This window comes from Canis lupus, chromosome 1, assembly GCF_048164855.1.
Source record: "Canis lupus baileyi chromosome 1, mCanLup2.hap1, whole genome shotgun sequence".
NCBI lineage: Eukaryota > Metazoa > Chordata > Mammalia > Carnivora > Canidae > Canis > Canis lupus.
Genome location: NC_132838.1, coordinates 47777084 through 47803467, shown reverse-complemented (window position 1 = coordinate 47803467; position 26384 = coordinate 47777084). Strand labels below are relative to the sequence as shown.

Below are 26384 nucleotides of genomic sequence, written 5' to 3'. Positions count from 1 at the left end.
TATTCTTCAGTCAAGTTTGTATGCTGGTAGTCTGAAAGTTGTTTAGTTATGATGGTTATAGGTTTTTACTTTTTATGACGCCTTGAAACCCAAGAGGAGAATCGTTTATTTTCTAGTTTCTCATTAATAGCTACCCTAAGCTGAGTTTCTTCTACATACCCTGCATTTAGCGTATACATTTTAAAGTCTTTGCAGTGACTTAGATTAGCTCACTTCTTTGAAGAACTCCTCCTTAAAGCTTCCTCTAATTACAACAATAGATTAGGTATCATCCTCTGGGACCATGGTGCCCTATATGTATGGTTCTATTGTTACACATCCCATTTAGATCATAATTAACTTTTATGTGTCTGTGTCCTCCCCCCTCTCCCAGGTCCCCACTCCCCCTCCTCCTCCCATGGGGGTGATTAAAATCTTTAGGAAGAAGTTACCCTACTTCCCTTTTTGTCTCTAGTACCTAGCACAGCTCCTGGCAATGCCCTGCCTACTCAAATACCTATCAATCAGAGAACTTGTGACTTGTGACTTAAGTCTCGAACTTATTAAATAGAAAAGCTGGTATTTGAAAGCGGGTTGGTCTGGCTTCCCAAAATTAGGGTAAAATTCATACAGTCATGAATTTCCAAACTAATAATGATTTTTCCTTTCTGTCTTCATTGCAGGGAAGTATGGCCACGGCTGCCTTACCAGAGAGTGGGTCTTCCCTTGCCTTGCGAGCCTTGGGTTGGGGCTCCCTTTATGCATGGTGTGGGGTTGGTGTGATCAGCTTTGCTGTCTGGAAGGCTTTAGGAGTTCACAGTGTAAGTAACTCCAATCCTGTGATTGGTATCTGGAATGTTCTACTTTCTGTGGTCTAAATATGCCTTATTTTCAAAAAGAGTATGTGTGTATATATATAATTTATACTCTAAGCTAAAAAGCTATATGTTGGGAATGTTTGGCTTTTTTTTAAACTACTGGTAGGACGTTCTGTAGACCAGGCTATTTGTGACAGGTAGTTTGGCAGTTTGGAATAGGTGGCAATGGTGCCGTTGACAAAAGAGGTTCTAGATGTATTTTGAAGGTAGAGTCAACAATGACTTGTTATACGTCGGATGTGAGAGGTGGGAGAAGAAAACGTCATCAGGGATCTCCAAGGCTTTTGGCCTGAGCAGCTAGAAGATGGATGGCGACCAGGAAACAGGTGGTCAGGGACAATGTCAAAAGCTCAGTTTGGGGCCTGTGAATTTGAAATATCTGTTAGATAACTAAGTGGAGAGTCAAGAAAGCAGTTAGCTATAGAAGTTTGGAATTCAGAGGAGCAGCACAAAGTAAAGATATAAATTTGAGGCTCTTCAGGATGTGGATAGTATTCAGAGACAGGGGATCAGATGAGCTCATCAAGGCATTGAATGTAGAGAGAAAAGAGGTCTGAGGAAGGAGCTCTGGGCACTCCCAAGGTTGAGAGATTGGAAAATACAGAGGAAATTAGCAAAGATATTTCCCTACCAAAGGAGAAAACCAGGGAGAACCAGAAGAATGGTGACTTGGACGCCAGGTGAAGAGGGTGTATACTAAGGTTAAGTCCTATCAGATGAGACTCAGTAGTTCGCCAAGTTAACAAAGTAGCAGGTCTTGGTGGGTAAAGCCTTAGGTGAAGTGGATCCAAAAGAGAAGGGAGGAGAGGGATGATATGTATAGATACATTTTGAGCTCTGCTTTACAGAGAAAGAAAGAGATGGGGTCATTGGAAGGGGAGTGAGATTGAGAGGTGTTTGGTTTTTTGTTTTTATGTTGGGAGAATTAATAGCATGTGAGTGTGCTGATGAGATTGACTCAGTAGAGAGGGGAAAATTGCAAGGGAGAGGGAGTGATAAGTAATATTATTGGCATTACTGAGTTTTTCACATTGGGTTTAATCATAACGGAACATAGGCAGTTATTGTACTTTCCACTCAAAATATACTAATAGGCAAATGTTGCTTTTCTCCTGGTCTGATTAACCTTTATTTTTGACATAACTGCTGGCTAGTAATTGTTTATAATGATAAAGTTGTGTTTACCTAGAAAAGTTAGAAAACTTGTAACTGAAGATTTGTGATGATTTTTTTGTTACTTCAATTTTGCTTTTGACCAGTATAAAATCTGTCCTTCCATTGCAGGCATTGTACCAGACATTTTTGACATAGCAGACTATTTAACCTTCACAATAACTATGAAGCAGATAGTGGAAATTGGGATTCAGAGAGGTTAGGTCACTTGTCCAAAATCACACAGCTTGTAATTGACAGAGTCAAGATTTGGATCCAAATCTGACAGTCTTTAGAAGCTAGATTTTTTTTCCAATGTTACCTCCCCTAGCTAAGGTAGGAAATAAAGGAGTAGTTGGAAGGAGCTAGGATGAGATGAGGGATGTTGTAAATTTGATGTTGATTATGATGTGATCTACACATTCTTGATAACTTGACAGGTTTTACTGGGTATCTTTTTTTTTTAAGTATTTTTTTGAGATTTTATTTTATTTATTTATGAGAGTTAGAGAGAGGCAGACATAGGCAGAGAGAGAAGCAGGCTCATTGCAGGGAGCCTGATGTGGGACTCCATCTCAGATCCCAAGATCACGTGCTGAGCCAAAGGCAGACGCTCAACCGCTGAGCCACCCAGGCGTCCCTACTGGGTATCTTTAATATGGGCCTCACTTCCACCATTGTAATTAACATCAGTCAGCTATGACCAGCCATTCTTTCCTCATAAAAGAGAAGCCCTCCTTTTAGCCTTCATCTTCAGTTGAAAAATGCTTAGAGTATAATGGTAAAGCAGGATTTATTTGTATATAAAATATGAGAGCAGTTATTTGAAAATAAGTGGAAAAAACTGGGGGGGAAATATGTCCAGTAGAAATATGTGAATGAATTATGGGTGTGCGGGTGAATTTTTTATTTTACTTTTCTGTTTGTTTCTTTAATATGTATTGCTTTAACAGTAATACTACCTTTTTAAAAAAATAGTATTAGATTTTATTTTTATTAATTTATGCTAAAAATTTTTTTTTTAATTTATGCTAAAAATTAAGCACAGCTGCCTAGAAGATCACAAAACTTCTTTGACTACATGTGAAATATAATTGAGGGCATGAAATATTTAATAATAAGATTATTAAGCTTTTAGTTTCTATAAAAATGGTGGTCTGTTAGCACTCTATATTGACTTCATGGAATTGATAGGTGGTATTTCCAGAACTTAGTCATGTAGGTCATAAACTGAGTAATACAGTTTTAAGGTATTTTAACATAAAAATAGCCTTTGAATAAGAAGAGTCATAATGAATCAATCCAAATTTTCATTGACCAACAAAATTAGGTTATTTAGATTAAGTTCTATGCTCAAGAACTTGGGCTTTATGGGCTATCTGGTGCTATTCTAGTTTCTTAGAATGTGAACTTCTTTTTATGGCACCAATAGGAGGATTATGGCCTAAATAAAATAGTTCGGCAAGAAAGATTATTTTCTGATCTGCACTACTGAATAAAAGGACACTTGGAATCTTTTTATATCTTCATGTCTTTAACTAAAGCATGAGAATACAAATATACTCTCTCCCTACCTGGAGGTCCTTAGGAATATCAATTTGATCTCCACATCTAAGAAGTCTCGCAGAAAAATCAACAACTGATAGTTTTTCAAGAGCATACCTTTTAAAAGCAGTGGTGTTTATTAATTTGTTCATTCAGAAGATATATGTGGGCCTACCTTGAGCCAGGCACTGTGCCAAGACAGGGCTCCCCAGTAGACTGTTATTATGGAAAGGCTTTGGTTTTAAGACTCTGTAAGCAAACTCTTATTATATGACCCAATGTGAGTCTTGTGGAAAGCAATATGGTATATCTCAGTTCTGCATTGAGTTTTGAGGATAATTATGAGGTTGCTCGGAGTCCTCAGTTATCTTTCCATGACTGAAGAAAACAATCTTAGAAAATGCTGGACAGAAATGGCCCAGATCTGTGCACTCAATAAATAATTGATATGATCATTCTAGGTAAATTCAGGTAAATCAAAATCAGTCCCAGTTCAAATAATTGTTGGTAGCAACCTTGAATTGTATTAAATCAAGATAAACCTAGTTCAAAAAAAAAGCAGGGTTCCATCTACTGGCTGAAAGAGCTCAGTTCACATTCCTTATTTTAATTCACAGCTACATCTGCTGGCTAACCGAGGGCATGCTGAAATGCTTGAAGCTAAGCTATTCAGTTCCTTAAAAATATTTTGAATTTATGCTTTGTTTATTCATAGTTATTATGGAATTTCATTCACATAGAACATGTATAATATATCAGATATAAGTTTATATTTTACCAATAGTCTATCATTTAGAGATTCCACAAAAGGAGAGCTAGTAGAGGCTATCTGGTAAGCTGACTGAAGCCAGTAGGCATACCCAGGATTTAAGGTGGGAGCCTCCCTGCCTTCGTATAGGAACCAATCCAAATTCATCCTCGGATTGTCTCACCCTTTCCCGCCTGCTGAGCAGTGTTGTGGGCCAGCAAGCAAGGCCTGATTCCTTAGTATGGATTCATCAATTACTTTGACTTATAGTATTTTATCATCTGATTATGGCTGAGATGGCATTAACTTTATAACAGTAACTTAATTGTGAAAAGAATGAGCATTTATGATGGGCCTGTGGTCCCCTACTGCAGCTGATGATCCCCAAATGATCCTAGGAGACTGCCATGTTCAAGCCAGGTTCACACTATGACAGTATGATTAGATCATTTCTATTAGGAGCAGGTATTTTCAGTTTAGAATAGTTGAGATAAATGCTTGTCAGTGAGTAAATAAGGATCTCTAGAGATACCAACTAGTAATTCCCCAATTATCAAAAGAAAAAGCAGGGTACCTGGGTGGCTCAGTCTGTTAAGCATCTGCCTTGCACTCAGGTCATGATCCCACATCAGGCTCCCTGCTCATTAGGGAGTCTGTTTCTCCCTCTCCCTCTGTTCCTCTCCTTGCTTATGCACTCTCTCTCCTCTCTCAAATAAACAATCTCTGGGGAAAAAAAACCCTGCCACTTATAATTATGTCACTCAAGCACAAAGACTTAATTTTTGTACCTTTTCATATTTATATTAAGTATTGATACTTGAAAGGATTTCTGAAAAGAGTGAGTGCATTTATGGTTAGACTATTACGTCTTTTTTTTCTCCCCTTAGAAGGAAAGATACTGGATATATAAATAATTCCTGATTGATATGACTGGGAGCATTAGGGCTTTTTATGCCTGTGAACTCATCTTGTTCAACATTTGTTGGAGGTGAGGCTGTCTCAGAGTACTGGTCAGAATCACCATAGCTTACATTTACTGTGCCTTGTACTTAATAATACATTCATGATACCTGGTGTAGTTAGAATTGGCATAATTTATAATTGTTGCCCTCACAGGAACTAAAACCTCACAGGAACTAAACCTTATTTATAGTAAATAAAACTATGAATCAAAACATTTTTTAGTTATTGTGAAATACTTTAAATTGTCCAGAGACTTAAATGTAAAAAGTAACTTATAAATAAAGGGCATTTTTAGTTTAGTTTTTTACCAAGGAATAAGAGATGTTTGCCTTTATTTACACATTCTGCTTGTTTTTAAAGAAAAACATGTTTAGGACCTGTCTTTTTTAAAACAAAGATAGCTTTGTGATTTTTTTGTAAATTATGTACTCAGTGTTAAAGTAGAAAAGTACAAAAAAGGAGACAAAAATCACCAGAAATCTCACTGAGTTGTAATCATTTGTTACAATAAGAACATCCCTTCAGACTTTCTGTAAGCATATTCATATAATTGTATCTAAATGTTGTTTTACTGTTCTATTCTGGAACCTTTTTTCACTGAATAGCCACAAGAACATCTTTGCACAGTGGAGTATATAAATCTCCATCACTTTTAATGGCTACATGGTACTCCATTATATTATAATTTACTTAATCAGTCTCCTGCCAATAGCATTTAGATTGTAATTTTTCACTGTTAAAACACCATAGTGAACCTCTCTCTGCAGGCATGCATCTTTTTGTACTTTTCTTGGTCAGGAAATTTGTCCTAAAGACAGATGATGTTATTGTTGAATCCAAGGGCATTTAAAAAATGTTTTTGATATCTATCACTAAGTATGAAGTTTATACATCTAGAAGATACTGACAGCACATACAGGTTTCCTAGCACCCTTGCCATTCGTGGCTTCTCTTTGAAATGTTTGCCAATCTGATAGATGGAAAATAATCTTTTTCTTCCTTTACGCATCTCTCTGAAGTCCCTGCTACTATAAAGGCTTTTATGCAAATAATCTGTGATTGAAGTCTTACTCATCTCTCCAGCCCATGTTGCCACCCGATCTGCTGATAGAGGTTGTTGCTTTCCCAAGAGCCCAGGCTTCCTTTTCCTGAAAAACAGAAGGTAAAGCATGTAAAAACAAACAGGCCTTAAATACTCCCAAAATTGGCATTTATCTCTCCTCTTCTACAAAATATCCTTTCAGAGAAGTAACATTATGTCTTTCCTCTAGGATAATACTGGATTCATTCTAATAAAATTTATTTTCTCCAGCCCTTTTTTTTTTTAATTTTTTTATTTATTTATGATAGTCACAGAGAGAGGGAGAGAAAGAGAGACAGGCAGAGGGAGAAGCAGGCTCCATGCACCTGGAGCCCGATGTGGGATTCGATCCCGGGTCTCCAGGATCGCGCCCTGGGCCAAAGGCAGGCGCCAAACCGCTGCGCCACCCAGGGATCCCTCCAGCCCTTTTTGATAGCTGCTGCTAAAGTATACTTTTTATGTTAATGTTTATGTTCCTTTCTTAATGATCTTATGACCAGCTACATGGGCTTTTGCTAATTAGAGTAAAATCTTTTTCTTTTGACTTTTTGCTGATTTCAACATCTGGTAGATCTTGTATCAAATACATTTATTCCTACACCATTTTTAAGTTATTTGTCTTAAAGGAAGCAACATTGTAGGTGAATGATAGAGCCACAAAAGTAAATAAAACTATGAAAAACTTAGAAGTTTTTAACTTCTAAGATATCTAAGAAGCAAATAGACTGTATGCTTTGTACTTTTCTTTGGTTTCAGCCAAAGGTTAAAAACAAATCCGCTTCCTGGCAAATTGTGTAATGGTAGCCACTTCTGAGGGATTTGCAGGGGAAGTCTGAAAAGTGACTTAAATGATGTCCCTTCTGCATCCTTGCCTAATCTAATTTGAGAGCTTCCAAAGATCCCTACCAGCTTCTGTCTTCAGGAAGCAAACTTGAGTTCCTTACTCTGATTACCAGACCCCGCCTCGATTCCACTTTCTGATGGTACTTACTAGAATACCCAGCACACAGAGTCATCGTGATCTTGCACAGATCATTCTGTCAAGCTTAGGGCCTTCAGGTAGCGTAAGCATTGAGGAATATATTCCTGGAATCATTTTTAAATTAATTGGAAGTGGCACTGTGCATCACTTAAATTTAGGTCTGAGGTGACAAGAACATCTCTATAACCCTTATTTCCCATTCATTGCAGCTCTAATGGGCTTGGCATCCGGTGGTAAGAGGCACTCGATGTAATGTGGAAGAGCAATTTGGTGACAGAAAGACCAAATCACAAGCACTTGCTCAGTTTAAAATGGGAGATAATGACCAATGTCGTATTTTGTTTTCTGGGGTTTTTTTGTTTTTTGTTTTTGCCTAAGCCAAGGTGGCAGGAAAAAAAAAAATCAGCTTTTTTGGCATATTGCCAAAATACCTCTTCTAAAAACTCACCAGTTCCCTTTTATAAGTAAAATAGGGCCCCAAGCATTTTATAAAGTGGGAATGTGCAACAATTACTAGAAAAGATAAGCTCTGCCATGAAAGCCTTCTTGTTACAAAGCCTGATAGAAATTAGGCTTAATCACCTCAGGAATGTTCCCAGCCTTATTCCACTGGAGGAAAAGTATCCTTGATTTCATTTGGATTTTCTTTTTCTTTGTCCTTATTTCTTAAACCGAGCATTAGAAAATTGGACTCACAGGAGCAGATCTCTCTAAATAAAGCATTGTGGAGTGAAGACCTGATAGCATACACTTCCCCCTAAGCTTGGTTGTAAAGGGTACCTATTATCGGTTGGTCACTTAGAAATATTTAAGAATCTATTAAAAAAATTTACATGTATATGTTGATATATATATCATTATTAATTTACCAGTATAGCAGATAATGAAGTGGTCTCTTAAATTGAATTTTCCTGACTGAAATAATTTCTAACCATTTTAAGAAGAAAATTTTTTTAATGTGCTGTGTATCCACAACGTAGACCATACTGAACATAATTTCACTTTTTGATGACTCAGATTTATCAGTTATTATTTGCCTCTTGTGCTTTTGGAGTCTCAACCTTTATAGTTCTTTATTCTTTTTGTTAAGTTTTCTCAATCCTCCAAGTTATTTTTTCCTTCCTACTATCCCATTTACTTCTAAAATGCTGCTGCCTTATTTTATAAATTTTATGCCAGGTTCCTTGCCTTGCCCTTAAATTTTCTTTTTTACAGGGTCCATCCACTCTGGTGGCTCCATCCACATGCAGAAGGCTGCTAGGTCTGTGTTTGTAGTTAATCTCTGAGCTCTTTGCTCACAGACCCACTTGCCTGGACACGGATTCTTGGATGACCAGTAGGCATCATGTGCATTCCCACCTGAACTGATACATACTGACCCCTACCCCATCCCCACCCTGCATCCTACTCCTGGATCACTCACGGTGAACGGTAGCATCATCCACAGAGCTGCCCAGAGAGAAGAGCTGATTCTGTCCATGGCCGCACTCTTTCCTACCCCTCTATCTAATCACTCACTGAGTCTTGCTTTTTGCACACCCCCACAGCCACTGTAGTTGGAGGTGTCTCCCTGCCCCAAGATGGTCACAAGTAACCTGTTCTCTCTGCCTCCCGCCTGGCCTCTCCATAGTCCCTGATCCACACTTTGCAAGAGGGCTCTGGCCTTCATCTTCCCCAGACTTCTGCCTGCATCTGTACCACTCACTCTGCCTCTCTTCATGTCACCATGGGTGAGGTGTCCCTGCTGCTACCAGAGGCCACTGGCGCCATCTGCCAAAGGACCTTGCTCCCAGAATCACCTCAGCTGTTGCTGATTGTCAGTTTTCCCTCTACTGCAGCGTGCACACTGTTCAAGTTTCCCCCGCCTCTATAGATTGTCTTGAGGGTACTCATCTTTCTCCCAAAGCTTTCAGCTCATTCCTCTGCTTCCCTTCCCTGGCAAAGACTTCCTAAAGGTGCTATCATGGTCACCACCTGCCCCTCCTCCCCTTTCTCCTCAGTACAGCTTCTTTCCTGGCTGTGGGGGAAACTGCTGGTCAGGGTCCCCAGTGTCTGTCTTGCTGGCACACACAGGTCTTCATCACCCTGTGACTTAACCTCTCAACATTTGACAGTTGAACATTCTCTCCTCCATAAAACACTGGCTGTTGGCCTCTGAGACACCTTCAGCCTCCCTGGCCATTTTTGCACATCTTTGCTGGCGGCTCCTCGCTGGCCGAACTCTAAACATGGGAATTTCCAGTGGCTTCGTATTTGCACTCTTATGTTCCACTTCTGTGCTCGGTCCCTCAGTCCCATAGCTAGTCCTTAGCATTTTAAAACAGTCTGCACAATCTGATGTTGGATTGACCCCGCAGCTCCATGTTATACATCATCAGTTATGTGTCTCAGAGGCACATCAACAACCTGTGTCTTAACCAGACTAAGCATCCTCACCCCTGTCCTCCCAGCTTGCTACTCCCTTTGACTTTCCCACTTCCAGCCAGGATCACTCCCATCCCCCTAGCCATTCCAGCCAAACCCCATCAGAGACTCATCTTGGGTTCTCTCCTTTCCCTTCATTCCCTTCATGTCATCCATGGTCAAGTCCTGCTCGGTGGCTGTGCGGCTAAACACAGCCTGACTCCTTTCGTCTCGCTCCACCTACATTCACCTCTGGCCTAGCATATTGAAAGCTTCCTGGCCTCTCCTTTCCTTCCCCTGAACTTTTCCTCCACTGAGCAGCTGGAGATATTCGTAAAGTGTAAGGCAAGTCATGTCACTCTGTGAGAAACTCTTCAGTGGCTCCCAGTGAAGAAGTCTCGTGGGATGTAGCCCCACTGGCCTCGCCGACCTCCTCTTGGCACCACACAGTCTGCCCTCCCACTTCACCTCCGCCCCCCCCGCCCCCCCCCCCCACAGCACACTGGCCTCCCTCCTCAGGGCTTTTCCTCCAGCTTTTCCAGGAGACTCCTTCCTTCCCCAGGAAGGCTCTGTGTTGGCATTTAGAGTTTCAGCCGGATCTTATATCATCTCTTCAGAGTAGCTTCCCCAGACCATCTGGTGTAAAATAAAGTAGCCTCTTTACTCCCACCACTCAGTTCCTCTCTGACAGTATCCTGTTTTCTTCTCTTCACAGCACAATTGCAAAATGAAGTTATAGTGACCATTTTCTTGTTTTATCTGTCCTTACAAAAAGAATGTAAATTTTAATAGAGACTTCATTTGTCTTGTTCATTGTCATATTCTTAGCACCTGTAACAGTGCTTGGCGCAGAGGATGTATCCAATAAACACCTGTTGGATGAAATCTGATCATACTCTTTCTGCCATTTCAATGGCTCACTCTTCCCTTGAGAATAAAATCCAAGTTCCTTGAAATGGTTTGGTCCCTCTCTTATCCCTTACTTATTCTTTAACCCACTGGTTCTTAATGGGAGCAATTCTGACTGCCCCTCCCCCCAGTGGCAACATCCACAGACATTTTTGGTTGTCCTAACTGTGGGGATGCTACTGGCATCTAGTGGATAGAGGCCAGGTATGCAGCTCAACATCCTGTACACTGGACAGGCCCCACCAAGAGTGATCGAGCGCACATGTCCATAGTGCTGTGGTTGAGAGTCTGGCTGTTTCTTTGTGTTGCACTCAAGAGTTCTAGCCATGCTGAAAGTCCATGTTCTCCTAGTCTCTGAGCCTTGTCCTTGCTCATCTCCTCTGAGCACTCATTCCTCTTCCTACCTTTCCTGCTGCTGGCTCTGTTCTTTGCCTAGATGGAGTCTTGAGGCAAACTAATCTTTAACCATTACGACAGGGAGTTAATCTCTTCTGGCAGTTTTGAGGCTGTAAAGGTAACTTAAGCTTTTTTGAGATAAATTTAGGTTTTTACCTAAATTGAAGGTAACTTCCATATACAAAAATACCCTTCATGTCATTTTTATTTTTTTTGGATGAATAGAACTGTTATCAAGGACTACAGTATAATTTCTATTAATCCAACCACAGAGGATAATTGTTGTAAATTAATAAAGCCACACCTTTATAGAGCCTATCTCCATAAAATTAAGCTTTGTCAGTTTTTGGCTATGATTTGGGATGTTTAAACACACACCAGTGAATTTAACTTTCTTTGTTTCATGTTTTGTGCTACACTAAAATATTTCCTTTTGAGTGATTAATACATGTGGCTCTTTTAAGGGCATCAAAAATTATGTGCATTTAAGGAACAAAAGAGATTTAGGTACTTTATTATATGAACTTGCTGATTCCTGTTACGATATTTGAATACCATAAATAGAAGTTGATCACAGTGTTGTTCTGAATTGACAGTCTGCCTTTGTTCTATCAGGAGACAAAGCTTCATGTCCCTACTCCTGTCCCCGCCCAGCATTGCCAGTGTCACCGACAAAAGAAAATGCTTTAAGGTGCTGGTATTTGTAAAGACCTCCCACATACGGATTACAAAGTTATATAGATTTTAGTATATAAGCAATAGAATCACAGCCCACTAATTTGTTCTAAAACTACAATTTGCATTTTATGATTTTTAAATCACAAGACTTTTAAAATAATGATGTTTATATAATATGCTCTACTTGCTGGTGAGTTTATAGCTTATAATATTAATACTGCTTTCATTGCAGCTTCTCTTTTTTTTTTTTTTTCTTTTCCTATCAAGGGTTTTGTGCCCTTTTATTTTTTAAAATCTCTCCAAAGAACAAAACTTTTTTTAAAGGATGAAAATATTCTACCAGTACATATTTGTTTTACTGCATTTCTAGCACTGTAGAATTTCTTTCTTTTTGTATGTTCTGATTTGGTACGTATTGACTCTGGCTTTGAAAACAGTTAAGCAATCTTTTAACTTATCCATAGCTTTATCTGAAACTTGTATATCAGCCTTGCTAAGAAACCCTAAAAAGACACCTACACATTTTACCTGCCCCTTAATTTAGAACTCTGGCACCAGGTGGATTCTCTAGTTGTGCTTTCCTGTTTCTCTCACCTTTCAGCTAGCCTTACTTCACTGGGTTCTATATTCACTCTTTTCTACCATGAATATTTACTGAATTCACTTACCAAGCTCTGTTCTAGAGGGTAGTGATATGCTGTCAATAAAAGATTATCTCTGGAGTGACAAATTCATAAGTAATTACATTTAATTGTGATAAATCCTACAATGGAGAGGTACAAAGACACTGGTGGCATAAGATTTTTAAAAGTCACTTCTGCTTGGGGGATTGTAGAAGACTGAGAGGATGGAATGTTTGACTTCTAGATGGAAAAACGGGCAAGGGAGCTGGGAGTGAGAGTCTAGGCAGAAGGAATAGAACGACTCTGTTGCAACCATTCCTGGTCCAGAGACTTACTGGTCATCTTCATTTCCTGCTTCCTCTCTGCTAAGGGACGTAATCAAGCATAATTCTGCCATCAGTTATCTTAGTATGCTGTATTTTGAATAGAAAATTTGAGTTAGGTTAGGTTTTCCATTCAAAAGGAATAAAGAGCCACCTAGGGCAAGTCATTAGGGAGCTGTCTGACTCTATTTGGCTTTCCAAGTCTTTGACTAGACCTAAATCTACTCTGGAGGTCATGGGTGTCTCTGCCTTTCTTAGTTCTTCCCTTCTTATCTCAAGACTTACTGTAAATAAAAAGCTGCTTTGTTTGAGGTATTTTTATTTTGGAGAGTGTTATTTTCTCAAAATTGATTTAGTTGTGGCTAAGGGGAAAAACTGAAGAGGCAGCTGTCAGAGATTTTATTTCTGAAGAGGTTCAAACTCTAGAAAGAAAATTACTTTAGAAAGAAGTCATCTAGCTAAGAGTCTTTATGTGCTTGAATTTCATCCTCAAGAACACTTATCTTGGAAAATGACTTGACTGGTCAAAGGAATCATCATAGGAAGAAGGTGGGAACAGGCATCAGGTTAAAACATTTCAGTTATGACCTGGATAGAAGAAACGATCAAAAGTTGGTCTTTAAAAAAAAAAAAAAAAAAAGTTGGTCTTTTAAAGGGATCCCTCTAAGATGTTAGTCACCATTAAATAAAAATAATCATTTTAAAAACTCCAGTTTTTGACAAATGGTTACCATAAATCTGACCACCACTGTGAAGAGAACTCATGTGTGCAGTGCTCTCACCACTGTTGTGTGTCATGGAGCTTGTGACCCCACACTCTCTAAAAGGGGTGTCTGGACCCTGCTGGAGTGCAAACAGGAGCCCCACTAACTGCCACATTTTCCACCCCTCAACAACTCCTTTGCTTATTGTTGCTCTCTTCCTAGTCTGCATTTCAGTGGCAGAAAGGAGAATAGCTTTCTAAGTCCTAAATATGAAATACTCATTTTGTCAAGATTCAGTGTTCTGAACCGAAATCTTTTTGTTTTTCTGCCTGGGTGGGGGCTGTGAGTGCCAAGAGCCCTTTTTGGGAAGAGCATATTGCTCTGTGAAAAGGAAAGGAGAACTCTGAGGAATGATTACACAGTCCGAATTCTATTTATAAGTGGGGAGAAAGTGCCATTGTTTTTGCTTGGACTTCTGTAGTTCACTGGGTTTCTATTTCATCAGATGCAAAGCTGCTATCCCCTTAGTAACTTCCAAGGATGTTCATAGGACTGACCAGAAAAATGCAGAGGAAGGAAGATAAACTGATGCCCTGTTGTACTAATATTTGTTTTTACTGTTTTTTAATCAGATTTGTGCGTTGGTCAAAATTTGCCATTTAAGATAGATCTTCATTTTAACAGAAGTCTGTCTCCCCACCTCTACTCAAGAAGTCCTTTTTAATCCGGACTATGGATCACAGGCTTTCTTTGGCCTGAGAGAGCAGTGAGGGAGTGTCGTGATGAGCGTTCAGTAGGGTGAGCTCGGGGTCGGCCTCTTCCCCGGCGCCGGCAGCCTGGACTTCCCCAGTTGTGGCTCATGGTGGTGACTGGTGTACACGCCGCGGAACCTTTCCAAAGAGAGCCCTCAATGACATACAGCATACAACAGGAACCCCCTTGTACAGATGCAGAGAAACGGAGGAGGTGGCCATCCGGAGCCGGGGCATACGTACCTTATTTTCCCCGGCAGGGAAACAGTTCAGAAAATTTAACTCTATTTTTATGTGTATTTGTTGGGATTATTTTTACTTGGCATCTGTAGCAGAAATAGAAAATTAGTAATCCCGGGGATCTGGGTTGGCCCATTATACATGTTAAAAATTGCAGAGAATTCATGCTTATAAAACTTTACCTTCAGAATTCATTTGCTAGAGGAGCCCTCTTCCCACCCCAGTCGGGGTGGACGCGGCTAGGACCTCCCTGCAGGCCCTGGAGGGGCCCTGCGACCGGCCGCCTTGCGCAGCCGCAGTAGTAGCCCGCGGGAGGTGGGGCCCTTCCGCTGGCCACGAGCTCGCGCAGCCGCAGTAGTAGACTTGGGGGGAGACTTGCGCCCCGCCGTGAGCTTGTGCAGCCGCCGCTGCCCGCGGGGTCTTCCCTGAGCCCCGGGCTCGCGCAGCCGCAGTAGTGGACGGCGGGAGGTGGCGCGCGCAGCCGCCCCAGGGGTGAAGTGGGTGTCTAACCGCCTCACCGGCCGCCCGCCGCCCTCGCGCCTCGAAGCTGGTCCGCCCCTTCCCTCCTTTCTCTTCCGCCACCTCTCCTGCGAGTGGCCATGAGCTGGGTTGTGAGAGCCCTGCGGGGCAGCCGGAGAGCGGGCGCCGCGAGGGTGAACCGCCTGTGTCCCCAGCGGCCGGCCGGCCTCTCCCCCGCGGGCGCCTGGGCCGTGGTCCCCGCGTCCAACATGGCAACGGTCCGGGGCGAGCTTCTCAAGAATCTCACTTCCGAGGAGGTCGTTCATCACAACAAGGTCTCAATTATAGGAACCGGATCGGTTGGCATGGCCTGTGCTATCAGCATCCTGTTAAGGGGCTTGACCGATGAACTTGCCCTTGTGGATGTGAACGAGGACAAACTGAAGGCCGAGATGATGGATCTTCAGCATGGCAGCCCTTTTGTGAAAATGCCGACTATTGTGTCCAGCAGAGATTACCTTGTCACTGCCAACTCCAGCCTCGTGGTCATCACAGCAGGCGCACGCCAGGAAAAAGGGGAGACACGCCTTAATTTAGTCCAGCGAAATGTGGCCATCTTTAAGTTAATTATCTCCAATATTGTCCAGTATAGCCCTCACTGCAAGCTGATTGTTGTTTCCAACCCGGTGGATGTATTAACTTACGTGGCCTGGAAGTTGAGTGAATTTCCCCAGAACCGTATTATTGGAAGTGGTTGTAATCTGGACACTGCCCGCTTTCGTTTCTTGATTGGGCAGAAGCTTGGTATCCACTCTGACAGTTGTCACGGATGGGTCCTTGGAGAGCATGGAGACACCAGTGTTCCTGTGTGGAGTGGAGTGAACATCGCTGGGGTCCCTCTGAAGGATCTGAACTCAGATATAGGAACTGAAAAAGATCCTGAGCAGTGGAAAAATGTCCACAAAGATGTGATTGCTAGTGCCTATGAGATTATCAAAATGAAAGGTTATACTTCTTGGGCCATTGGCCTATCTGTAGCTGATTTAACAGAAAGTATTTTGAAGAATCTTAGAAGAGTGCATCCAGTTTCTACCATAATTAAGGGTCTCTATGAAATAAACGAAGAAGTATTCCTCAGTGTTCCATGTGTCTTGGGAGAGAATGGTATTGCCGACCTCATAAAGATAAAGCTGACCCCTGAAGAACAGGCTCGTCTGAAGAAGAGTGCAAAAACACTTTGGGAAATTCAGAAGGAGCTCAACCTATAAAGTTGTTTGAAACTACCTTTCTGAAGTTATTGATGAGATAGTAGTTGTAGGGTTGTATATGTCAAATATTTTTTATAAACTTTATGTTTTAGAATTTAAAAACAGGGAAGGAAGTAGAGTTACTGGTTTATTTAGTGCCCCCCAGCTTTTTTATTTAACATCCAGATGTCAGGATAATTTTTTTCCCCACAATTCCTAAGTGATTGCATCAAAGGAGTTGTTTTTGTATCACTGATGTACCAGTACTTGCTGTGTGTGTGTTTCTGGTTGCTATTTGGTCCAAAAGATTATAGGATATAGGAGTTTATTGTGTTACAGAAATAATTTTCATCAAGTATATATGTTCTTTCATTCTGGCTGGCTTATGCCTACTATGTTCACTTATATGTGTTTTTAAGACCTAACTTTCTCTACAATGTAAAAATAAATGTAAATGCAGAAGTATTTTCTGTAATGTAGCCATCAGCTGTCTTCATTCCCCTATGACAGTCTATCAGCTGTAATACCTTAAGAAAGGTATTATAAAATGGGAGCCAAGAGTAGGTCCTGTTTGTCAGGGACAGAGGGGCACATGCACACACATGTTCATGTATGGATGCCAGTGAAGCAGGATCATTAAGTTAAAATATAAAAATAGGAGTGAGCTGGTTGGTAGCACTTGTAAAGTATTCAATGCAGTAAAATATACACCTTTTAGAAAGAGTCCTGACAGTCCAGAGGTGGCAAGTGTTACTCGTATTTATTTGGCAGGGAAAGGAAACATTCCTAAACTTTGCAGTTACAAAGACAAAGCCTGACTAAAATTATTTTACAACTGTGTCTGATAACCTGACCAGTTAGCACATTAAATCAGGTAGTGTGTTACTGATTGTTCTTGTGAGGCCTGGTCATAAGATGCTGCAGGGTCATCCCTATTGCTCACTTTACTTCACACAGAAAGCTTTTGCTTTAGAATGTTGCCCTGTTGCTAAGCACTGTCATAAAAAAAATTAGTTATTTTAATAAGTACTCCAGGGATTATATTTCTCAGAAAATTATACATTTTTTTTATTCCTATGTCAATTGACTTTATACTATAGATTCTAGACTTTATACATGTGACACAGTGCAGGTTTAGGAGAAAGTAAAGGTGCTTGTCTGATCTTTACCTAAATGATGTACTAATAACTTAGAAAATGATATTTTTTTTTTTAAAGATTTGTTTATTTTAGAGAAAGCATGACCAGGAGGGGCAGAGGGAGAGAGAATCTCAAACAGAATGTGCTGAGCACAGAGCCTGACATAGGGCTCAGTCTCAGGACCCTGAAATCATGACCTGAACCGAAACCAAGAGTCGGTTGCTTACTCAGCTGCACCACCCAGGTGCCCTGAGAAAAACTCAAATTCATGTTAGCTTTCCTAATATAGTTGAATATTAAATAATACGGTATGTTCAAACATATCTCAGGACCCATGTGGATATCAGCAGGGCTAATCAAAATTGAAAAGTACTAGCATCTCTTCTCTAAATAAAGCCAGCCCTGCTTAGTTGGTTTCATCAGGTAGACACAGAACAGCAATCCACCCCAAAAAAGGACCTTTTACCGTAGTGATCAGAGCTCCCATACTATTTTATTGGAAACATCTAGAAATGTTCTGATTGCCCAGGAAGTATTGTCATATAATGGGACTAATTGATGTGCTGAGTTCTCTGAAAGTGGGAAGAATGGTGGTTTGATTGTTCCAGCTGATTCTAAGAGCTATTTAAGCTTAATTGCACAGAGTTCCTCTTCCCCTTTGTCCAGCCCTTGAGTTTTTATTCAGCCAAGTTTAATGTAGTTTTGAAAGGGATCAGAGCATGCCCTAGGTCTGTTTTGTAATTCTCTTCACTATGTCAGTCAGGCTAGGCTGGGTTATATATACTACAGTGAGAAATGATCTCCAGATGTGTGGCTTAACATAAAGGTTTATTTCTCTTGTAAAATTCACTGTGGGTTTACTTTAGTTTCTAGGGGAGCTGTCCTACACAAGGTGGCTTCATACCTCAGATTGCTTTGATCTTGAGGCATCACAATAGTAACACAGGTTTCCATTATTTCCATGGAAAAGTAAGAGTGGCCTGGAAACACCTGCAATTAAATGTTTCACCCTGGAAGTGATAACACATTTCTTTTGCCAGAACTAGTCTTCTGTTTACATAACTTGAAGAGGGTGGAGAAGTATATATCTAGAAGTACATATAACCCTCCTATATCTTGAAGTACATATAACCCCTAAATCTAGAAGTACATGATTTCTGGCTATCTGGTTATTCTAAATAAAATGGTAGCCATTGTAAGAGTCTATATGCATTTGAAATCCTTTTAAGCAAAAGCTGGTATGTGATTAGAGATTACAGAGGTACCAAATCTTTCCAGGTCACAGAACCAGAGTGGCTATGGTGAAAAAACCCTGGACATCAGTCAGTCAGTTGTGCTTAGAAAGCACGTCACCATGGCTGGGTTAACCTTTCTCATATGTAAAGTGGTGGTTCTCATTTCTGCCACATAGAATTGTAAAGACTAAATAATAGCCTAATGCTTGGTACAGTGCCTGGCACATAAGTAATCTCACATGGCAGACATTATTATTCCTGTTCAAGCAACAGTTACAGTCTTATTCTATTGTATGAATAAGCTGAATCTCCAAGTTCTTCAAAATTACTCTTGGCACCATGATTATTGACATATCCAAAGGCTTTCTCATCAGTTGGTTCTATAATAAAGCTTTCATCGTTCTACCTCCAGCACTGAAGTCCCGCAAGAGGCAATTGAAGCTAAATGAGCTTCAATGGCAAAGAAATTTTACAACTTGAACTTTTAATTCCAATAACTGCTTTTTTTTTTTTTTTTTTTTTAAGAATAGTTGCTGTAAGGGTTTTCTCAAATTAATTGGGTAGATATCCTGAGCTTTTAAGGAGTTTTTCAGCACACCATATATTAGACCAAGAGTCTTCATGTTGTTTTTTTCCTGCCAAGACATGTAGCAGTATCCCATATTTTACTTCTGGCATCCTGGCTCTACGGCCCTTCAAAAGGCTGTTGCAGTGTGAATGAGAGCAACATTATTAGAGACATAATCTTGAATCTGTTCTAATATCTAAAAAGTCGATCATACCCAGTCTTCAGAATGTCCATATTAGTGACAAATTACTTGCAATACATTTCCCATTTGTCATGACATATTTGAGAACTGCCGTAGAAAGTAGTACTTTGTAATAATATTACAGCCCATCACTGTTGAACACAAACACTGGGACTTAAGGATGAGGTTCTTGAGCAGTGGGTTCATTGCCTCGGCGGTGCCACTCCTGTCTTGATCTTTGTAGAGAACAGCCCCTGGAGCTGTGCAGTACACAGTGGCCCTGCTTAAAAGGGTAACCCTGTGACCCATAACCAGTGTCAAATTCTCCCTGGTCAGAGGAAAAAGGGAAAGGGGGAAACCACAGGGAAGAGATTCCAGAGTTTGAAAAGGTGCTGCAGAGTAAAACTGAGTTGTTGGCTGGAGACCAGTTCGCAACATACCCTGTCCTCACCAAACTTTTGGGATATAGGATAGGGACTGGTTTATGGCAATAGCTGTCCTTGTTATGGTGGAATCGTAGAATCCAGTACATTGGTTTTATAATCAAATTTGCTTAAATTAACCCCTAAATCTTTTCAAGCACATTTTTAAGCAGGAGAATGTTCTGTTGGCCTGTTACAGAGTATCACTGGTAAGACCAACACCTCTGAACTGAACACATCAGAAACTGATAGAGGTATAAAAAACAAAAACAAAAAACCCTAAAGGTCTTTTTTTCCTATCCATATAACAAAAATAGTACAAACTTAAAAACCTTCTGTGGAACCCCATTGTTTAAAGCAACATGAGGCCCCGTTTATATCTTCAATGTGGACTCTGGGTTTCCCTTTCCACAGCTGTAAAATTAAAGAAGAGGCCTATAAATGGTGTTCTTTATACACTTGCCTCCCTTCCTTTACCAGTCTTTGAAGTCTGCCTATTCCTAATTGGCTCTTTCTCAGACATAATTCCTTCCAGTGGCTCAGTAACTCATACATGACTCTGGGAACAAATGATACAATACTTGGGAAATGAAAGTAAAGAAAAAAACCCAAGAGGAGGAAATGGGAACACAGCCCCCCTCCCCCATTGCTGAAGTAGAGCAGCCACCCTTTACTTCTACCCAGATATCATCTGAGCTTCCCAGCTTCTCCCTTCTCAGCAACTACTGAGCAGGTATAATGGTGAATGATTCTCTTCATGTCCTCGCTCTCTGACACACCATTTGAAAACCATCATTAGGTTTAGTTGTAATACATTCAGCCAATAAAGGTGAAGGCAAAGAACTAGGCAGCACATGACGGACCCTGCCCAGAGAGGTCTTTGAGAAAGTCTGTGCAAAAGATTCCTCAACAAGGCCATGTTGGGATTTTGGGAAAAGCAGTTCTTTTTGTGGTCATTTTCGATATTTAGAATCTGCGCCCCCCCCCCCCCCATGCAAATAGTAGTTCACTGTGACTATGACAACCAAAGTGTCATGACATGATTTGAGAACTGCTGTTTGGAACAACAATTCCAATCCCTTCCCAGTACTGCCTGTAGTTGACAGCCTCTCATGAAGGATTTGTCACAGTACAAGCTAGAGAGTTGTATGGAAGACAGGACTAGGGAGAGACAGACTTCCTGTGGATATGTGTGTCTTGAGTGCAGGCATCTGGGACCCAAACGTTGGGATGGTTGGCATGGACCTCCTACAGACTACATATAACGTGTAGTCTTCTGTATCTCCCAATGTCAAAATACTTAAACCAAAATGACATTGAACTATACAGTAATGCTTCCCCCCCCCCCAAAGATTTATTTATTTATTCATGATAGAGAGAGAGAGAGAAAAAAGCAGGTGCCAAACCGCTGAGCCACCCAGGGATCCCCTACAGTAATGCTTTTAACAAACATATATATCTTTGTTCTTGGAACACAACACTGATGATGCTATAATGACAATAGCTAATATATATTGAGTCCTACCATGTGTCAGGTGCTATGCTTTCATACTCATAGCCCTACAAGCAGGTAATCTCCATTCTACACACGTGTAAACTACCACTTACAGAGAGTAAGCAGTTTTCCCAAGTGGAGTTAGGATTTGAACAGAGAAGTCTATCTGATACCAGAGTCTGTGTTGCTAATACCAGTGCTACCGTGCCTGGAGCAGATACCTAGGAACTTACAAGTCACGAGCAAGACAAAGTTGCTGAATTAGAAACAAGATAAGTAATCTACTTCAAAATCAAGTGAAATTTAAAAAATTAGCCAACTCTCAAAATAACCAAGAAACAGCTTGGTGTTGTCAGTGAGTCCAAGGTGCTTCACAAATCTGATTGAGATCTGTATCCTTGAGAAATACAGTTAGGCTATAGTTGATGAGAATGTTGTAACGCTGAGCTATGGTGCTGACGGGATACCTTCATAACAGGACCAGATAGGTTAAAATAATGAATCAAAAAGTGTGTAGCTAATACTATCCAATGTAAAGATTATCCAGCTCCCATAAATTAGTATTCCCTGCCCTTAGGGCAGTGTGCCCTGGAGGTGAAGCCAAGTGTTCCAGGTTGACATTGCGTATAAAGATCTTCCAACCCCCTGCTCTGACTCTCAGGCTCCAAATCTACCTCTGCTGGCAAAACCTCTATGCAGATTCTTCAACATAGTCTGGTATATGAGAACATTCTAGTTCATCTGCCATCCACTGATTCACTCTTTATTAACCTACTAACTTTCTCCTCTCTACGTCTTCCTTTTGGCTCCAAAATTCTTCTTTGGATGGCCTTGGAATATTTAGCATAAACAGAACTCCCCCCCCATCCCACCCCCAAAAACTTAAGAACTCCCATTCTCAGCTGCCTCTTTATATATGAAAGCCAGCAATACATAGCATTTTTTCTGGTAGGAAATAAATATCATGGCAGGTTGGCAATTTAAATGATGTTGCCTTCCAGATTCAGAGTGGCATTTTATGTTATTTAAAGCCCAATAGATTAAAACTTGGAAGAAGAAAAGAGGTGTATCTCATTTCCTTTCCAGGTAGCTGGAACACAGTCTTTACCTTTTATTGTACCCACAAGCAACAAAGTATCATTTGGGCAGCAGGGTCTGTCTCTAATTGCTTTGGCTCTTTTCTCTTTCTTTTAATTATAATAACTGATTTTTTTTTTCTTTTAGATGAAAGACTTTCGAAGTAAAATGCAGTCGATATTTCCAGCAATTCCCAAGAATTCTGAATCGTCTCTGGAGTGGGAGGAAGCATTGAAATCCAAGTGAGATGAGCACGATGGGGAAAGGCTTAAACAACTGTTAAGGAAAGGGGGACTTTGGAGATGCCACAGAAGCAAGGAGACTCACCTGATTTCTCATCAGGAACATGTGTATTGTTGCCTGAACCCATAGATGGATGGTGTTCAGTGTCCACATAGGAGGCTGACAGTTTAAAATTGACATGGGTGTATGTGTATATTAAGGTATTCCCAAAATTAGGAATATTGTTTGAAAGTAATTACATGGATATAACCTCTCTGTGGAGAAGATTCCCAGGGAAATACTTCTGTTTATAACAGCTAAAACCAAGTTTTGTACCTGAAAAAAATTTATAATAACATTTGATGGAAAATCTTTATAGACAGATTCCTAACAGCACTAGTACCTCAATGTGTCTAATTAAATGAGTTTCAATAGCCTTTCTTGTTAGTATGTGATTACCAGGACTTGGAAGGCTTACTCTTATCAGGCCGATCCCAAAGTGACAGGTTAACAGGGAAACTCTGTACGTCAGGCAAGTGGGTATGGCTCTGTTGTCCTGAACACAGCCCTGGATTTGCACCTGCTCCTTAGTTAGCTGATGAGCTCACTGCAAGGCCCTACACATTCTTACACATAGAGAAGAAGCCAGCAACAGATTACGATAACTTGAAAAGGCAGTCATGCTAAAATAGTAATGATATTGTGGATATAAAACATACTTTTTTGAAAAGTTTGTTCTGTGTCCCTAAACATTGACTAATAGTTTGTAGTTATCTCTCACTTGTTAATGTAAAAATAATCCAGTTATCACCCATTTTAGCAAATATTTTTAACTAGAAAGTTACTTGAGTATTGAGTCTCAGTATTTTTTTTTTAAAGATTTACTTATTTATTCATGAGAGACAGAGAGTGAGAGAGAGGCAGAGAAGTAGGCTCCTCACAGGGAGCCCGATGTGGGACTTGATCCTGAATCCCAGGATCAGGCCCTGAGCCGAAGGCAGATGATCACCCACTAAGCCACCCAGGCTTCCTGAGTCTCAATATTATTAAGTAGTTAGTACTGCCTCCCTGATGAATTCTTTCATACATGCCCAACCCTTTCCTGTCCTCCATGGTCTCTTAGAGAAAACATAGAATAATGTCTACATGCAATTATTTTTACTGGAAATGAACATTTTTTAAAGAAAGTACTTTAATATGTCCGAATATCCAGAAAAATATGGTTGGATATCAGTAATGCAATTTTTTTATAATTACATAGGTTCTAATTAGCAATCAGGTTTAATAAAGTACATTTGAAATTTTTCTGTTATAATGAAACCTTTTAGTTCCAAGGGAAATTTTTAAGTGAAATGTCAAGTGCATAATGTAACATTTTTCTCTGGACCAGTTACCCTGTTAAAGCTGCTGTATTGTTAATTAATTAAACAGGTGTAAGCAGCATCTGGGATTCATATATAACCTGTTAAAAATCCAGGACTAAAAGGAAAGAAGTGTGGAATTTATCAGGGCATATGGAGCTGCAAAAACTCCTCACCCAGCTTTCATTTTTAGCTAAATCTCTGCTAAGAAAAGATTTTTAGCCTCCAAATGAGATGAAGGAAGGAAAGGCAAGAGCCAAACTGAACTGGTTGTGCCCATATTACTGGCCTGAGGCTAGGAGCATGGTTTCCAGAGGGCCTGGCATGTGGGAGGCCTGAGGAATACATGTTTAGACACATACCTCTCTGGAATGCCTCACGTTTACAGACACTTCTCATATACATATACGTCTGTTGTCCTCAAGGGAGGCAAGGCCAGCCCCCGTAAGAATGATTGTGAATCACCCTCAGAGGGAAGGTTGACAGGGACAGTGGCCCTACGATACACCAGGCATAGGCTCCAGTTGCATTTTAAAAGGAGAAATGAAGTAACAAAAGATGAAAGTTTAAAGGAAAACAAACAATATGACTGAAGTGGTATTTTTCTACAGTCAGAACTCAGATATCAGAAGATTTAGTCATTTGTCTATTCCTTTTATACCAGAGGCATATTGTTAAATTGGTTAATGGAAAGGAAAAATGTTTAACAGATAATGTTATTCTTTATGTGAAGTACCATCTGTGTATTGAGTTCTGAATGTTCCTGGATATGGAAGAGAGGAAATGTTATGGAATTTCAAGTTTGCCTTCTTTGCTGTCTTTATCTTGGGTAGAGTATGACAAACATAATCACATTTATCTCCTGGAGCATAAAGAGTTTTAATCACCCTATTAACCAGGATGACATTTTTCACAGACTTAAAAAGGAATGGAACAGACATTATCTCCCCATAAGCAATCCATTTCATGGAGGCTGAGCACTAGAAATTTTTTAAAGGATGAATAACACAAGCCATTTCCATTTCATGCGTAAGCCAACATTAAGGCGGCTTTCCATAAGAATGTTGCTTACACTGGTTGAGTGTAAGAATCTTAGCACCAAAAGAGCTATTAGAGAAAGTAATATAGAGAAAATGCAGTGGGCAGGGAGGGGCGACTCCCGAGGCCTCGGGATTCATTCATGAAAGGGAAAAAAAAATCCACATGTATTCTGGTAAGTTATTACTGCCCCATAAAAACATATCCATGGGCTGCTGTTATTTTCAGAGTCAAGAAAATGATTTCTAAACAACCGCAGAATGAAAAATAGGGCACAGGAAGTGCCTCACATAATGCCGAGCTGCCCATCTCTACAAGAAGCAGGGATTCTTTTTTTTTTTTTTTTTTTTTAAGATTTTATTTGACAGCTCAAGCACAGGCAAGAGGAGCAGGAAACAGAGAAGCAGGCTCCCTGCTGAGCAGAGAGCCCAATCCAGGACCCCAGGATCATGACTCAAGCCAAAGGTAGATACTTAATCTAGTAAGTCAGGCAGGGGCCCCAGAAATGGGGATTCTAATGATCCGGAGTTTGAGTGAGCTGCTCCTGGGCCCAGCAGCAGTGAGGCGTGACCACGGGTGACCCTAATTCTGTCGCCCTGACACAGGCCAATGTTGGAAAAAGCTTTCTTAGTGCTCAAAAGGTGGCACCTAATCACCTCATCTGTCATACATTCTGCTTCGTTTCATGGACAGTGTGGGACTCAACTTGCAAATTAATCATGCAACCTAAGGGGAAAATATAAGAAATTAAGAAGAAAAAAAAAAAGCCCATGGGGACAAAAGTAATTAAAATCCACTGAATTTAGCTATTTCACTTGGGGCAAAATTTAATCTCTCCTAGGTTTGGTTCATGGAGAATGTTGTATATCGTCACCAATTTTCATGCATCTTCTTTAAAAATAAAGCAAATAGCTAAGTATATATTAAAACCAGCCAGGTAAAATATAAAATTATTTCTCCAAATAGTTAAATTTCTCATGAAAGGTAGTAAAATACAGATTTTCATAGTGTTTTATCATACTCAAGTGAGATGTTTTTCCTTTCTGCCAAAAGCCATTGAATAATATGTCAAGTATTGGGGTCCCTATATTGGTGTTATCAGGATTAATTATCAAAGGCTGTGCTTATATAAGAGGAAAGTAAGCATCTCTTGCAAGCAGTGACATTAATCTGTAATAATGAGTGAGGCTGTTAGCAAATTTTGTCTGATGGTAGATATAACTGTGTTTGGGAGAAAATTAGAGTCACCAGGAAACACATAGAGCCCAACTTTTCTGCCCAAGTAGTAGTGAAGTGATTCAGGACCTAATTTGTGTTTCTCGCATAAGCTTTGCCTCCATATCATTTGGTGAGGCATGATCACTTAGTTAAACACACACACGCACACACACACCAATAGTGAACAGGGGCAAGAGATCATGTGAATGTTCTCAATGACAGAACAGTAAATTCCATTCTTGAAGGAGTCTCAAGCTCAGTGAGGCAAACTGCGGCAGCTTGGCACATTTATACAGCACCTACGACTGCTCATCTGAAAAGGCTCCAAAGTTCATCATGCTGCCCCTGTCTGATGCCTTGGGCTCA

The 26384-nt window shown here is 40.3% G+C and overlaps 2 protein-coding genes and 1 long non-coding RNA gene across 3 annotated transcripts in view; 2 read left to right on the top strand and 1 right to left on the bottom strand.

Moving 5' to 3' along the window:
• Positions 1-24562, top strand: part of TMEM242 (transmembrane protein 242) — a 30808-nt gene extending 6246 nt beyond the window's left edge. The window contains exons 3-4 of the mRNA XM_072828960.1: positions 663-800; positions 22327-24562. Of these exons, the coding sequence (XP_072685061.1) occupies positions 663-800; positions 22327-22425 (237 nt within the window). The 3' untranslated portion in view covers positions 22426-24562. The remainder of the gene's footprint in view (positions 1-662; positions 801-22326) is intronic.
• Positions 13961-14530, bottom strand: LOC140635023 (uncharacterized). The gene is made up of 2 exons (XR_012032376.1): positions 14360-14530; positions 13961-14254 (listed from the first exon to the last, which is right to left on the bottom strand). It is a non-coding gene; the product is annotated as an uncharacterized lncRNA (long non-coding RNA).
• On the top strand, positions 14782-16527 carry LOC140635011 (L-lactate dehydrogenase A-like 6A). Its single transcript, XM_072828951.1, has one exon. The coding sequence runs from the start codon at positions 14956-14958 to the stop codon at positions 16081-16083; it is 1128 nt and encodes a 375-aa protein (XP_072685052.1). The 5' UTR covers positions 14782-14955; the 3' UTR covers positions 16084-16527.
• Positions 24563-26384: the final 1822 nt, after the last annotated feature.

Excerpts from the sequence above, each read along its gene's own strand:
- LOC140635011 (XM_072828951.1), top strand. The coding sequence starts at position 14,956 with ATGAGCTGGGTTGTGAGAGCCCTGCGGGGCAGCCGGAGAGCGGGCGCC.